The sequence below is a fragment of the Xenia sp. Carnegie-2017 genome, unplaced genomic scaffold (genome assembly GCF_021976095.1).
Source record: "Xenia sp. Carnegie-2017 unplaced genomic scaffold, XeniaSp_v1 HiC_scaffold_24, whole genome shotgun sequence".
NCBI lineage: Eukaryota > Metazoa > Cnidaria > Anthozoa > Malacalcyonacea > Xeniidae > Xenia > Xenia sp. Carnegie-2017.
In genome coordinates this window covers 9,445,066-9,461,553 of record NW_025813487.1, presented here as the reverse complement: position 1 = coordinate 9,461,553, position 16,488 = coordinate 9,445,066, and the positions used below count along the sequence as shown (strand labels likewise).

Sequence of the window (16,488 nt, the reverse complement as noted above, 5' to 3'; positions counted from 1 at the left end):
ATCGAATGGATTTTCAATCATTGCAGCTCGTCGTCAGCCATCTCGTTGACAACACAGAAGAAGATACGATGCATAATGATAATGACCCTGAAAATTGGTTCTACTTTTCTTTCAGTGAAAGATACGAAGAGCTCGATTTGATGTCAACGATTTCAGAACTTTGACTATTGATACTTGACATGGCATGTATAGCCTTTGCCCTTTATTAACTGTCGTCTTTATAAAATGTTACCATAAGCATTACTGTTGCATTATTACAGAATAGTGTAAATTAGAACGTCATGAACACGTAAATCTATGGTAAATGCTTACCTACTAAAGTATGTTGACTTAGGTCAACACCTAATTGATTGCATTAAAGCATTAATTGAGAAACATAAGTATGTGGTCTGCTTAGTTATGTGAATAAGCATAAATTTCTGTATAGTTGTGTAATTAACTGTTCTAACATTAAGTATAATCTCAGATTATAAACAGAAAACCAGTACAGATTGTCTATGTTATTTTAGGGGAGATATCCATTTAACTTATTTTCTTTCCATATCGACACAAGTCTTCTATTGACAGGAATGAACTGTGCCTCAAGGTATTCGCAGTCAGAGGTATTAAGTATACATGTGCAGGCTTCAAAACCATGAACATTCTTCCAACTAATCAATATAAACACCAGGTACAAAGAAAGTTCCTCCAAAAGTTTATTTTGCAAATTATAATTGCATCCCAGATAGTCAAACAAAGTGCTAGACTTATAATAACTTACCAAATGCCTTGTAAAGATTGGGGTCACGTAAAGTGGTATAATCAGTTTCACTCATTATTCAGTAACATTATTCGTTGGTTGACGTCATCGAGTTAAGCAGTCTGAAATTCTCAGACAATGTTCTCTTAGCAGTGTTCCTTCATATTACTAAAAAAGGTGAATGGGAATTCCCAAGTATTAACTGGGGAATCACCGTTGAATGAGAAAATTGCTTGTACCGTGGTAAGTCTTACTTTGTATTGACATCTTTCCTTGTAATGTTACATCTGATAAAATAAGACATTTGTCTGTCGAATTTAACAAATTTAATTCAATTATTGGTAGAAACACTACGATTCTACGGATATGAAATTTAATCTTTTATTTCTAGTCACGCAGAGATCATATGACATTTTCACGTGATCAATGCTTTCATTTTCTAATAAATTTATTGGTTTACCAAATACATGGAATTTATTGTTTGTTCGTCATTCAGTTGCTGCTTATCACTTATGGTGAGGAAGACGTCAAGCAGCAATTTTGAGAAGATAGTGCGAAACACAGGAATTCGAAAACAAGGTAAATCTCGTTTTAATAAGTATTAGCTATCTGAATGAACATGAAATTAAACTCTCAACGTCGAATTTCTCTTTGTCACATATAGATCATAAGTTGCGCACATTATTTCCGTGGATAGGCGTCAATATATTGTTACAGATTGTGGTCGAGAAGATCGTGCTTAATATTTTCAACAAAAGGTAAATCTTGTTTAATAACTGTAGAAGACTGCTTGGATTTCAGTGACTTAAAACATATCGAATCGAACTCATAAATTCAAATGCCTATTTGTCGCAAACTATAAATTTTAAATGTTATTTCCGCAAACATTCGCTATGATGTATTCCTAATGGTTTAATGCCGTCACAAACAAATATGGAGGTTAACATATTATAATTCGTAAAATTCTTTTACATGGAAACTCATCTATTTCGCTGATGATTTTGGGCTAAAATATTTTGTTTGTTGCTACCTTAAATCGACAGCAATTGACCTTGATTTTCTACAATACGACAAACTAATTTGACCAACTTTAAATATATAAATCACCATTTTCTATTAAATAGGAAGATATTCATCTTTAAAGTCAGTTTTATACTGAGAAGTGCAGCGTAAGGCCGCAATTGAAACAGTTAGATTTACATCACCAAGCTCCTCAGTATTTGACCATGAGCATTTGAGCTATAAAATCAAACGTATTATTGATATTATGGTATATATGTAGTTTACGACATTCTTATACCTTCATGTTCTATGTGTTAGCTTGTAGCGCGTTGTTTTGCTGATATCAGTAATACTAACACTCTGACTAAGACTAATTCTTTGCAACAGAAGTCTTCGCCATTGTCTTTGTCAGTTGCTTATATTTCGACGCTTACTTTATGAGCAAAACATCAGCGAAAATACATGTTGACTTTTGATACCCAAATTGTCTTTAGTTTTGAAAATTTTGGTGGGAAGATCACTGCGATCTTTCGATTTTGTTATACTGTGGGAATCAATCGATGACAAATATTTTCTAATTTCGGTCATGCAGAAATCATACGACATGATGTAAAATACACGCGATTCAAGAGTTTGATTTTTATGAATTGTCAATGATGAATCTTTTTTAGTTACTGTTTGTCATCCAGAATAATAGAAAGGACAGTTTCCATAAGTTGAAACTTCGTGCACGAATTATCTTCACGAGCAATGTGAACACATAATATTTAACAAAACATGTATGTCATGACGTCATTCATGTTTTATGAGGTCATTTATGAGGTCTAATAAAATCTCTTTCATGTTAAGATCTGAAAATGATATTATCTTAAGAACGAGTTTTGTGACTCTGTAATCAATTTAAAAAAATATCATGGAGAGCAGTAGGCTATAAATTTTTTAAAATGTTGAGTGTCTTGTTGCAAATTCATGAAATTGTTTGACATCTGATTCTTTATAGAGTTAGTCATGAGCGATTACACTCATCAAGAGGAGGTTCCCTCGAGAAGGTTGTCATTCTGGTTAACAACAGAGAAGAAGACATGTTTCCGGATAAAGAGATAAGTTCAATCTTTGATCGAAATGTATTCGGTACAGAAAATTGTTCCTTTGAAGTGAATCCAGTGGATCAAGAAATAAATGTCGCTAAAACGACACAAAATATCAGTGTATTTGTTGGTGAACGTAGTCAACGCAATGTTTTCAGTTCGTTTGAACAAACTGGTGACGGGAGTTATCGCAACCAGACAAGTGAGATCGAACCGTACCATCAAGGAGAACCAGATTTTCAAGCTATGCAGCTGGACGATAGCCTTCTCGTTAACAACAGAGAAGAAGACCTGTTTCCGGATGAAGAGATAAGTTCAATCTTTGATCGAAATGTATTTGGTACAGAAAATTGTTCCTTTGAAGTGAATCCAGTGGATCAAGAAATAAATGTCGCTAAAACGACACAAAATATCAGTGTATTTGTTGGTGAACGTAGTCAACGCAATGTTTTCAGTTCGCTTGAACAAACTTATGACCGGAGTTATCGCAACCAGACAAGTGAGATCAAACCGTACCATCAAGGAGAAACAGATTATGAAGCTACGCAGCTCGGCGATAGCCTTCTCGTTAGAAAGAGAGAAGAAGACCTGTTTCCGGATGAAGAGATAAGTTTAATCTTTGATCGAAATGTATTCGGTACAGAAATTTGTTCCTTTGAAGGAATCCAGTGGATCAAGAAATAAATGTCGCTAAAATGACACAAAATATCAGTGTATTTGTTGGGGAACCTAATCAACGCAATGTTTTCAGTTCTCTTGAACAAACTGGTGACGGGAGTTATCGCAACCAGACAAGTGAGATCGAACCGTACCATCAAGGAGAACCACATTCTGAAGCTATGCAGCTCGACGATAGCCTTCTCGTTAACAACAGAGAAGAAGACATGTTTTCGGATGAAGAGATAAGTTCAATCTTTGATCGAATGGATTTTCAATCATTGCAGCTCGTCGTCAGCCATCTCGTTGACAACACAGAAGAAGATACAATGCATAATGATAATGACCCTGAAAATTGGTTCTACTTTTCTTTCAGTGAAAGATACGAAGAGCTCGATTTGATGTCAACGATTTCAGAACTTTGACTATTGATACTTGACATGGCATGTATAGCCTTTGCCCTTTATTAACTGTCGTCTTTATAAAATGTTACCATAAGCATTACTGTTGCATTATTACAGAATAGTGTAAATTAGAACGTCATGAACACGTAAATCTATGGTAAATGCTTACCTACTAAAGTATGTTGACTTAGGTCAACACCTAATTGATTGCATTAAAGCATTAATTGAGAAACATAAGTATGTGGTCTGCTTAGTTATGTGAATAAGCATAAATTTCTGTATAGTTGTGTAATTAACTGTTCTAACATTAAGTATAATCTCAGATTATAAACAGAAAACCAGTACAGATTGTCTATGTTATTTTAGGGGAGATATCCATTTAACTTATTTTCTTTCCATATCGACACAAGTCTTCTATTGACAGGAATGAACTGTGCCTCAAGGTATTCGCAGTCAGAGGTATTAAGTATACATGTGCAGGCTTCAAAACCATGAACATTCTTCCAACTAATCAATATAAACACCAGGTACAAAGAAAGTTCCTCCAAAAGTTTATTTTGCAAATTATAATTGCATCCCAGATAGTCAAACAAAGTGCTAGACTTATAATAACTTACCAAATGCCTTGTAAAGATTGGGGTCACGTAAAGTGGTATAATCAGTTTCACTCATTATTCAGTAACATTATTCGTTGGTTGACGTCATCGAGTTAAGCAGTCTGAAATTCTCAGACAATGTTCTCTTAGCAGTGTTCCTTCATATTACTAAAAGGTGAATGGGAATTCCCAAGTATTAACTGGGGAATCACCGTTGAATGAGAAAATTGCTTGTACCGTGGTAAGTCTTACTTTGTATTGACATCTTTCCTTGTAATGTTACATCTGATAAAATAAGACATTTGTCTGTCGAATTTAACAAATTTAATTCAATTATTGGTAGAAACACTACGATTCTACGGATATGAAATTTAATCTTTTATTATTTCTAGTCACGCAGAGATCATATGACATTTTTCACGTGATCAATGCTTTCATTTTCTAATAAATTTATTGGTTTACCAAATACATGGAATTTATTGTTTGTTCGTCATTCAGTTGCTGCTTATCACTTATGGTGAGGAAGACGTCAAGCAGCAATTTTGAGAAGATAGTGCGAAACACAGGAATTCGAAAACAAGGTAAATCTCGTTTTAATAAGTATTAGCTATCTGAATGAACATGAAATTAAACTCTCAACGTCGAATTTCTCTTTGTCACATATAGATCATAAGTTGCGCACATTATTTCCGTGGATAGGCGTCAATATATTGTTACAGATTGTGGTCGAGAAGATCGTGCTTAATATTTTCAACAAAAGGTAAATCTTGTTTAATAACTGTAGAAGACTGCTTGGATTTCAGTGACTTAAAACATATCGAATCGAACTCATAAATTCAAATGCCTATTGTCGCAAACTATAAATTTTAAATGTTATTTCCGCAAACATTCGCTATGATGTATTCCTAATGGTTTAATGCCGTCACAAACAAATATGGAGGTTAACATATTATAATTCGTAAAATTCTTTTACATGGAAACTCATCTATTTCGCTGATGATTTTGGGCTAAAATATTTTGTTTGTTGCTACCTTAAATCGACAGCAATTGACCTTGATTTTCTACAATACGACAAACTAATTTGACCAACTTTAAATATATAAATCACCATTTTCTATTAAATAGGAAGATATTCATCTTTAAAGTCAGTTTTATACTGAGAAGTGCAGCGTAAGGCCGCAATTGAAACAGTTAGATTTACATCACCAAGCTCCTCAGTATTTGACCATGAGCATTTGAGCTATAAAATCAAACGTATTATTGATATTATGGTATATATGTAGTTTACGACATTCTTATACCTTCATGTTCTATGTGTTAGCTTGTAGCGCGTTGTTTTGCTGATATCAGTAATACTAACACTCTGACTAAGACTAATTCTTTGCAACAGAAGTCTTCGCCATTGTCTTTGTCAGTTGCTTATATTTCGACGCTTACTTTATGAGCAAAACATCAGCGAAAATACATGTTGACTTTTGATACCCAAATTGTCTTTAGTTTTGAAAATTTTGGTGGGAAGATCACTGCGATCTTTCGATTTTTGTTATACTGTGGGAATCAATCGATGACAAATATTTTCTAATTTCGGTCATGCAGAAATCATACGACATGATGTAAAAATACACGCGATTCAAGAGTTTGATTTTTATGAATTGTCAATGATGAATCTTTTAGTTACTGTTTGTCATCCAGAATAATAGAAAGGACAGTTTCCATAAGTTGAAACTTCGTGCACGAATTATCTTCACGAGCAATGTGAACACATAATATTTAACAAAACATGTATGTCATGACGTCATTCATGTTTTATGAGGTCATTTATGAGGTCTAATAAAATCTCTTTCATGTTAAGATCTGAAAATGATAATATCTTAAGAACGAGTCTTGTGACTCTGTAATCAATTTAAAAATATCATGGAGAGCAGTAGGCTATAAATTTTTAAAATGTTGAGTGTCTTGTTGCAAATTCATGAAATTGTTTGACATCTGATTCTTTATAGAGTTAGTCATGAGCGATTACACTCATCAAGAGGAGGTTCCTCGAGAAGGTTGTCATTCTGGTTAACAACAGAGAAGAAGACATGTTTCCGGATAAAGAGATAAGTTCAATCTTTGATCGAAATGTATTCGGTACAGAAAATTGTTCCTTTGAAGTGAATCCAGTGGATCAAGAAATAAATGTCGCTAAAACGACACAAAATATCAGTGTATTTGTTGGTGAACGTAGTCAACGCAATGTTTTCAGTTCGTTTGAACAAACTGGTGACGGGAGTTATCGCAACCAGACAAGTGAGATCGAACCGTACCATCAAGGAGAACCAGATTTTCAAGCTATGCAGCTGGACGATAGCCTTCTCGTTAACAACAGAGAAGAAGACCTGTTTCCGGATGAAGAGATAAGTTCAATCTTTGATCGAAATGTATTTGGTACAGAAAATTGTTCCTTTGAAGTGAATCCAGTGGATCAAGAAATAAATGTCGCTAAAACGACACAAAATAACAGTGTATTTGTTGGTGAACGTAGTCAACGCAATGTTTTCAGTTCGCTTGAACAAACTGGTGACGGGAGTTATCGCAACCAGACAAGTGAGATCAAACCGTACCATCAACGAGAACCAGATTATGAAGCTATGCAGCTCGGCGATAGCCTTCTCGTTAGAAAGAGAGAAGAAGACCTGTTTCCGGATGAAGAGATAAGTTTAATCTTTGATCGAAATGTATTCGGTACAGAAATTTGTTCCTTTGAAGGGAATCCAGTGGATCAAGAAATAAATGTCGCTAAAATGACACAAAATATCAGTGTATTTGTTGGGAACCTAATCAACGCAATGTTTTCAGTTCTCTTGAACAAACTGGTGACGGGAGTTATCGCAACCAGACAAGTGAGATCGAACCGTACCATCAAGGAGAACCACATTCTGAAGCTATGCAGCTCGACGATAGCCTTCTCGTTAACAACAGAGAAGAAGACATGTTTTCGGATGAAGAGATAAGTTCAATCTTTGATCGAATGGATTTTCAATCATTGCAGCTCGTCGTCAGCCATCTCGTTGACAACACAGAAGAAGATACGATGCATAATGATAATGACCCTGAAAATTGGTTCTACTTTTCTTTCAGTGAAAGATACGAAGAGCTCGATTTGATGTCAACGATTTCAGAACTTTGACTATTGATACTTGACATGGCATGTATAGCCTTTGCCCTTTATTAACTGTCGTCTTTATAAAATGTTACCATAAGCATTACTGTTGCATTATTACAGAATAGTGTAAATTAGAACGTCATGAACACGTAAATCTATGGTAAATGCTTACCTACTAAAGTATGTTGACTTAGGTCAACACCTAATTGATTGCATTAAAGCATTAATTGAGAAACATAAGTATGTGGTCTGCTTAGTTATGTGAATAAGCATAAATTTCTGTATAGTTGTGTAATTAACTGTTCTAACATTAAGTATAATCTCAGATTATAAACAGAAAACCAGTACAGATTGTCTATGTTATTTTAGGGGAGATATCCATTTAACTTATTTTCTTTCCATATCGACACAAGTCTTCTATTGACAGGAATGAACTGTGCCTCAAGGTATTCGCAGTCAGAGGTATTAAGTATACATGTGCAGGCTTCAAAACCATGAACATTCTTCCAACTAATCAATATAAACACCAGGTACAAAGAAAGTTCCTCCAAAAGTTTATTTTGCAAATTATAATTGCATCCCAGATAGTCAAACAAAGTGCTAGACTTATAATAACTTACCAAATGCCTTGTAAAGATTGGGTATCACGTAAAGTGGTATAATCAGTTTCACTCATTATTCAGTAACATTATTCGTTGGTTGACGTCATCGAGTTAAGCAGTCTGAAATTCTCAGACAATGTTCTCTTAGCAGTGTTCCTTCATATTACTAAAAGGTGAATGGGAATTCCCAAGTATTAACTGGGGAATCACCGTTGAATGAGAAAATTGCTTGTACCGTGGTAAGTCTTACTTTGTATTGACATCTTTCCTTGTAATGTTACATCTGATAAAATAAGACATTTGTCTGTCGAATTTAACAAATTTAATTCAATTATTGGTAGAAACACTACGATTCTACGGATATGAAATTTAATCTTTTATTATTTCTAGTCACGCAGAGATCATATGACATTTTTCACGTGATCAATGCTTTCATTTTCTAATAAATTTATTGGTTTACCAAATACATGGAATTTATTGTTTGTTCGTCATTCAGTTGCTGCTTATCACTTATGGTGAGGAAGACGTCAAGCAGCAATTTTGAGAAGATAGTGCGAAACACAGGAATTCGAAAACAAGGTAAATCTCGTTTTAATAAGTATTAGCTATCTGAATGAACATGAAATTAAACTCTCAACGTCGAATTTCTCTTTGTCACATATAGATCATAAGTTGCGCACATTATTTCCGTGGATAGGCGTCAATATATTGTTACAGATTGTGGTCGAGAAGATCGTGCTTAATATTTTCAACAAAAGGTAAATCTTGTTTAATAACTGTAGAAGACTGCTTGGATTTCAGTGACTTAAAACATATCGAATCGAACTCATAAATTCAAATGCCTATTTGTCGCAAACTATAAATTTTAAATGTTATTCCGCAAACATTCGCTATGATGTATTCCTAATGGTTTAATGCCGTCACAAACAAATATGGAGGTTAACATATTATAATTCGTAAAATTCTTTTACATGGAAACTCATCTATTTCGCTGATGATTTTGGGCTAAAATATTTTGTTTGTTGCTACCTTAAATCGACAGCAATTGACCTTGATTTTCTACAATACGACAAACTAATTTGACCAACTTTAAATATATAAATCACCATTTTCTATTAAATAGGAAGATATTCATCTTTAAAGTCAGTTTTATACTGAGAAGTGCAGCGTAAGGCCGCAATTGAAACAGTTAGATTTACATCACCAAGCTCCTCAGTATTTGACCATGAGCATTTGAGCTATAAAATCAAACGTATTATTGATATTATGGTATATATGTAGTTTACGACATTCTTATACCTTCATGTTCTATGTGTTAGCTTGTAGCGCGTTGTTTTGCTGATATCAGTAATACTAACACTCTGACTAAGACTAATTCTTTGCAACAGAAGTCTTCGCCATTGTCTTTGTCAGTTGCTTATATTTCGACGCTTACTTTATGAGCAAAACATCAGCGAAAATACATGTTGACTTTTGATACCCAAATTGTCTTTAGTTTTGAAAATTTTGGTGGGAAGATCACTGCGATCTTTCGATTTTGTTATACTGTGGGAATCAATCGATGACAAATATTTTCTAATTTCGGTCATGCAGAAATCATACGACATGATGTAAAAATACACGCGATTCAAGAGTTTGATTTTTATGAATTGTCAATGATGAATCTTTTAGTTACTGTTTGTCATCCAGAATAATAGAAAGGACAGTTTCCATAAGTTGAAACTTCGTGCACGAATTATCTTCACGAGCAATGTGAACACATAATATTTAACAAAACATGTATGTCATGACGTCATTCATGTTTTATGAGGTCATTTATGAGGTCTAATAAAATCTCTTTCATGTTAAGATCTGAAAATGATAATATCTTAAGAACGAGTCTTGTGACTCTGTAATCAATTTAAAAAAATATCATGGAGAGCAGTAGGCTATAAATTTTTTAAAATGTTGAGTGTCTTGTTGCAAATTCATGAAATTGTTTGACATCTGATTCTTTATAGAGTTAGTCATGAGCGATTACACTCATCAAGAGGAGGTTCCCCTCGAGAAGGTTGTCATTCTGGTTAACAACAGAGAAGAAGACATGTTTCCGGATAAAGAGATAAGTTCAATCTTTGATCGAAATGTATTCGGTACAGAAAATTGTTCCTTTGAAGTGAATCCAGTGGATCAAGAAATAAATGTCGCTAAAACGACACAAAATATCAGTGTATTTGTTGGTGAACGTAGTCAACGCAATGTTTTCAGTTCGTTTGAACAAACTGGTGACGGGAGTTATCGCAACCAGACAAGTGAGATCGAACCGTACCATCAAGGAGAACCAGATTTTCAAGCTATGCAGCTGGACGATAGCCTTCTCGTTAACAACAGAGAAGAAGACCTGTTTCCGGATGAAGAGATAAGTTCAATCTTTGATCGAAATGTATTTGGTACAGAAAATTGTTCCTTTGAAGTGAATCCAGTGGATCAAGAAATAAATGTCGCTAAAACGACACAAAATATCAGTGTATTTGTTGGTGAACGTAGTCAACGCAATGTTTTCAGTTCGCTTGAACAAACTGGTGACCGGAGTTATCGCAACCAGACAAGTGAGATCAAACCGTACCATCAAGGAGAAACAGATTATGAAGCTATGCAGCTCGGCGATAGCCTTCTCGTTAGAAAGAGAGAAGAAGACCTGTTTCCGGATGAAGAGATAAGTTTAATCATTGATCGAAATGTATTCGGTACAGAAATTTGTTCCTTTGAAGGGAATCCAGTGGATCAAGAAATAAATGTCGCTAAAACGACACAAAATATCAGTGTATTTGTTGGTGAACGTAGTCAACGCAATGTTTTCAGTTCGTTTGAACAAACTGGTGACGGGAGTTATCGCAACCAGACAAGTGAGATCGAACCGTACCATCAAGGAGAACCAGATTTTCAAGCTATGCAGCTGGACGATAGCCTTCTCGTTAACAACAGAGAAGAAGACCTGTTTCCGGATGAAGAGATAAGTTCAATCTTTGATCGAAATGTATTTGGTACAGAAAATTGTTCCTTTGAAGTGAATCCAGTGAATCAAGAAATAAATGTCGCTAAAACGACACAAAATAACAGTGTATTTGTTGGTGAACGTAGTCAACGCAATGTCTTCAGTTCGCTTGAACAAACTGGTGACGGGAGTTATCGCAACCAGACAAGTGAGATCAAACCGTACCATCAACGAGAACCAGATTATGAAGCTATGCAGCTCGGCGATAGCCTTCTCGTTAGAAAGAGAGAAGAAGACCTGTTTCCGGATGAAGAGATAAGTTTAATCTTTGATCGAAATGTATTCGGTACAGAAATTTGTTCCTTTGAAGGAATCCAGTGGATCAAGAAATAAATGTCGCTAAAATGACACAAAATATCAGTGTATTTGTTGGGGAACCTAATCAACGCAATGTTTTCAGTTCTCTTGAACAAACTGGTGACGGAGTTATCGCAACCAGACAAGTGAGATCGAACCGTACCATCAAGGAGAACCACATTCTGAAGCTATGCAGCTCGACGATAGCCTTCTCGTTAACAACAGAGAAGAAGACATGTTTTCGGATGAAGAGATAAGTTCAATCTTTGATCGAATGGATTTTCAATCATTGCAGCTCGTCGTCAGCCATCTCGTTGACAACACAGAAGAAGATACGATGCATAATGATAATGACCCTGAAAATTGGTTCTACTTTTCTTTCAGTGAAAGATACGAAGAGCTCGATTTGATGTCAACGATTTCAGAACTTTGACTATTGATACTTGACATGGCATGTATAGCCTTTGCCCTTTATTAACTGTCGTCTTTATAAAATGTTACCATAAGCATTACTGTTGCATTATTACAGAATAGTGTAAATTAGAACGTCATGAACACGTAAATCTATGGTAAATGCTTACCTACTAAAGTATGTTGACTTAGGTCAACACCTAATTGATTGCATTAAAGCATTAATTGAGAAACATAAGTATGTGGTCTGCTTAGTTATGTGAATAAGCATAAATTTCTGTATAGTTGTGTAATTAACTGTTCTAACATTAAGTATAATCTCAGATTATAAACAGAAAACCAGTACAGATTGTCTATGTTATTTTAGGGGAGATATCCATTTAACTTATTTTCTTTCCATATCGACACAAGTCTTCTATTGACAGGAATGAACTGTGCCTCAAGGTATTCGCAGTCAGAGGTATTAAGTATACATGTGCAGGCTTCAAAAACCATGAACATTCTTCCAACTAATCAATATAAACACCAGGTACAAAGAAAGTTCCTCCAAAAGTTTATTTTTGCAAATTATAATTGCATCCCAGATAGTCAAACAAAGTGCTAGACTTATAATAACTTACCAAATGTCTTGTAAAGATTGGGTATCACGTAAAGTGGTATAATCAGTTTCACTCATTATTCAGTAACATTATTCGTTGGTTGACGTCATCGAGTTAAGCAGTCTGAAATTCTCAGACAATGTTCTCTTAGCAGTGTTCCTTCATATTACTAAAAAAGGTGAATGGGAATTCCCAAGTATTAACTGGGGAATCACCGTTGAATGAGAAAATTGCTTGTACCGTGGTAAGTCTTACTTTGTATTGACATCTTTCCTTGTAATGTTACATGTGATAAAATAAGACATTTGTCTGTCGAATTTAACAAATTTAATTCAATTATTGGTAGAAACACTACGATTCTACGGATATGAAATTTAATCTTTTATTATTTCTAGTCACGCAGAGATCATATGACATTTTTCACGTGAAACACAGGAATTCGAAAACAAGGTAAATCTCGTTTTAATAAGTATTAGCTATCTGAATGAACATGAAATTTAACTCTCAACGTCGAATTTCTCTTTGTCACATATAGATCATAAGTTGCGCACATTATTTCCGTGGATAGGCGTCAATATATTGTTACAGAATGTGGTCGAGAAGATCGTGCTTAATATTTTCAACAAAAGGTAAATCTTGTTTAATAACTGTAGAAGACTGCTTGGATTTCAGTGACTTAAAACATATCGAATCGAACTAATAAATTCAAATGCCTATTTGTCGCAAACTATAAATTTTAAATGTTATTTCCGCAAACATTCGCTATGATGTATTCCTAATGGTTTAATGCCGTCACAAACAAATATGGAGGTTAACATATTATAATTCGTAAAATTCTTTTACATGGAAACTCATCTATTTCGCTGATGATTTTGGGCTAAAATATTTTGTTTGTTGCTACCTTAAATCGACAGCAATTGACATTGATTTTCTACAATACGACAAACTAATTTGACCAACTTTAAATATATAAATCACCATTTTCTATTAAATGGGAAGATATTCATCTTTAAAGTCAGTTTTTATACTGAGAAGTGCAGCGTAAGGCCGCAATTGAAACAGTTAGATTTACATCACCAAGCTCCTCAGTATTTGACCATGAGCATTTGAGCTATAAAATCAAACGTATTATTGATATTATGGTATATATGTAGTTTACGACATTCTTATACCTTCATGTTCTATGTGTTAGCTTGTAGCGCGTTGTTTTGCTGATATCAGTAATACTAACACTCTGACTAAGACTAATTCTTTGCAACAGAAGTCTTCGCCATTGTCTTTGTCAGTTGCTTATATTTCGACGCTTACTTTATGAGCAAAACATCAGCGAAAATACATGTTGACTTTTGATACCCAAATTGTCTTTAGTTTTGAAAATTTTGGTGGGAAGATCACTGCGATCTTTCGATTTTTGTTATACTGTGGGAATCAATCGATGACAAATATTTTCTAATTTCGGTCATGCAGAAATCATACGACATGATGTAAAAATACACGCGATTCAAGAGTTTGATTTTTATGAATTGTCAATGATGAATCTTTTTTAGTTACTGTTTGTCATCCAGAATAATAGAAAGGACAGTTTCCATAAGTTGAAACTTCGTGCACGAATTATCTTCACGAGCAATGTGAACACATAATATTTAACAAAACATGTATGTCATGACGTCATTCATGTTTTTATGAGGTCATTTATGAGGTCTAATAAAATCTCTTTCATGTTAACATCTGAAAATGATAATATCTTAAGAACGAGTCTTGTGACTCTGTAATCAATTTAAAAAAATATCATGGAGAGCAGTAGGCTATAAATTTTTTAAAATTTTGAGTGTCTTGTTGCAAATTCATGAAATTATTTGACATCTGATTCTTTATAGAGTTAGTCATGAGCGATTACACTCATCAAGAGGAGGTTCCCCTCGAGAAGGTTGTCATTCTGGTTAACAACAGAGAAGAAGACATGTTTCCGGATAAAGAGATAAGTTCAATCTTTGATCGAAATGTATTCGGTACAGAAAATTGTTCCTTTGAAGTGAATCCAGTGGATCAAGAAATAAATGTCGCTAAAACGACACAAAACAACAGTGTATTTGTTGGTGAACGTAGTCAACGCAATGTTTTCTGTTCGCTTGAACAAACTGGTGACGGGAGTTATCGCAACCAGACAAGTGAGATCGAACCGTACCATCAAGGAGAAACAGATTATGAAGCTATGCAGCTCGGCGATAGCCTTCTCGTTAGAAAGAGAGAAGAAGACCTGTTTCCGGATGAAGAGATAAGTTTAATCATTGATCGAAATGTATTCGGTACAGAAATTTGTTCCTTTGAAGGGAATCCAGTGGATCAAGAAATAAATGTCGCTAAAACGACACAAAATATCAGTGTATTTGTTGGTGAACGTAGTCAACGCAATGTTTTCAGTTCGCTTGAACAAACTGGTGACCGGAGTTATCGCAACCAGACAAGTGAGATCAAACCGTACCATCAAGGAGAACCAGATTATGAAGCTATGCAGCTCGGCGATAGCCTTCTCGTTAGAAAGAGAAGAAGACCTGTTTCCGGATGAAGAGATAAGTTTAATCTTTGATCGAAATGTATTCGGTACAGAAATTTGTTCCTTTGAAGGAATCCAGTGGATCAAGAAATAAATGTCGCTAAAATGACACAAAATATCAGTGTATTTGTTGGTGAACGTAGTCAACGCAATGTTTTCAGTTCGCTTGAACAAACTGGTGACGGGAGTTATCGCAACCAGACAAGTGAGATCAAACCGTACCATCAAGGAGAACCAGATTATGAAGCTATGCAGCTCGGCGATAGCCTTCTCGTTAGAAAGAGAGAAGAAGACCTGTTTCCGGATGAAGAGATAAGTTCAATCTTTGATCGAAATGTATTCGGTACAGAAATTTGTTCCTTTGAAGTGAATCCAGTGGATCAAGAAATAAATGTCGCTAAAATGACACAAAATATCAGTGTATTTGTTGGGGAACCTAATCAACGCAATGTTTTCAGTTCTCTTGAACAAACTGGTGACGGGAGTTATCGCAACCAGACAAGTGAGATCGAACCGTACCATCAAGGAGAACCACATTCTGAAGCTATGCAGCTCGACGATAGCCTTCTCGTTAACAACAGAGAAGAAGACATGTTTTCGGATGAAGAGATAAGTTCAATCTTTGATCGAATGGATTTTCAATCATTGCAGCTCGTCGTCAGCCATCTCGTTGACAACACAGAAGAAGATACAATGCATAATGATAATTACCCTGAAAATTGGTTCTACTTTTCTTTCAGTGAAAGATACGAAGAGCTCGATTTGATGTCAACGATTTCAGAACTTTGACTATTGATACTTGACATGGCATGTATAGCCTTTGCCCTTTATTAACTGTCGTCTTTATAAAATGTTACCATAAGCATTACTGTTGCATTATTACAGAATAGTGTAAATTAGAACGTCATGAACACGTAAATCTATGGTAAATGCTTACCTACTAAAGTATGTTGACTTAGGTCAACACCTAATTGATTGCATTAAAGCATTAATTGAGAAACATAAGTATGTGGTCTGCTTAGTTATGTGAATAAGCATAAATTTCTGTATAGTTGTGTAATTAACTGTTCTAACATTAAGTATAATCTCAGATTATAAACAGAAAACCAGTACAGATTGTCTATGTTATTTTAGGGGAGATATCCATTTAACTTATTTTCTTTCCATATCGACACAAGTCTTCTATTGACAGGAATGAACTGTGCCTCAAGGTATTCGCAGTCAGAGGTATTAAGTATACATGTGCAGGCTTCAAAACCATGAACATTCTTCCAACTAATCAATATAAACACCAGGTACAAAGAAAGTTCCTCCAAAAGTTTATTTTGCAAATTATAATTGCATCCCAGATAGTCAAACA

General features: G+C 34.8%; 3 protein-coding genes across 4 annotated transcripts; all 3 read left to right on the top strand.

The window, feature by feature from the left end:
- The first annotated feature begins 754 nt into the window (after positions 1-754).
- Positions 755-3,513, top strand: LOC124452101. Its single transcript, XM_047002693.1, has 4 exons — positions 755-982; positions 1,236-1,318; positions 1,404-1,497; positions 2,742-3,513. Exons 1-4 carry the CDS (start codon positions 960-962, stop codon positions 3,511-3,513), a joined length of 972 nt encoding a protein of 323 aa, XP_046858649.1. The 5' UTR covers positions 755-959.
- Positions 3,514-4,685: 1,172 nt separating this feature from the next.
- LOC124452100 lies at positions 4,686-11,600 on the top strand. The gene is made up of 4 exons (XM_047002692.1): positions 4,686-4,727; positions 4,985-5,067; positions 5,153-5,246; positions 10,234-11,600. Exon 4 carries the CDS (start codon positions 10,242-10,244, stop codon positions 11,598-11,600), a length of 1,359 nt encoding a protein of 452 aa, XP_046858648.1. The 5' UTR covers positions 4,686-4,727; positions 4,985-5,067; positions 5,153-5,246; positions 10,234-10,241.
- A 1,025-nt stretch (positions 11,601-12,625) lies between these two features.
- On the top strand, positions 12,626-16,240 carry LOC124450311. 2 transcript variants are annotated; one of them, XM_047000947.1, is made up of 4 exons: positions 12,626-12,818; positions 12,970-13,024; positions 13,110-13,203; positions 14,452-16,240. In XM_047000947.1, exons 3-4 carry the CDS (start codon positions 13,164-13,166, stop codon positions 15,138-15,140), a joined length of 729 nt encoding a protein of 242 aa, XP_046856903.1. In that variant the 5' UTR covers positions 12,626-12,818; positions 12,970-13,024; positions 13,110-13,163; the 3' UTR covers positions 15,141-16,240. The 2 variants fall into 2 exon arrangements, with proteins under 2 accessions (XP_046856903.1, XP_046856902.1); XM_047000946.1 differs by lacking the exon at positions 12,626-12,818 and having other exon boundaries at positions 12,851-13,024.
- The last annotated feature ends 248 nt before the right edge of the window (positions 16,241-16,488 follow it).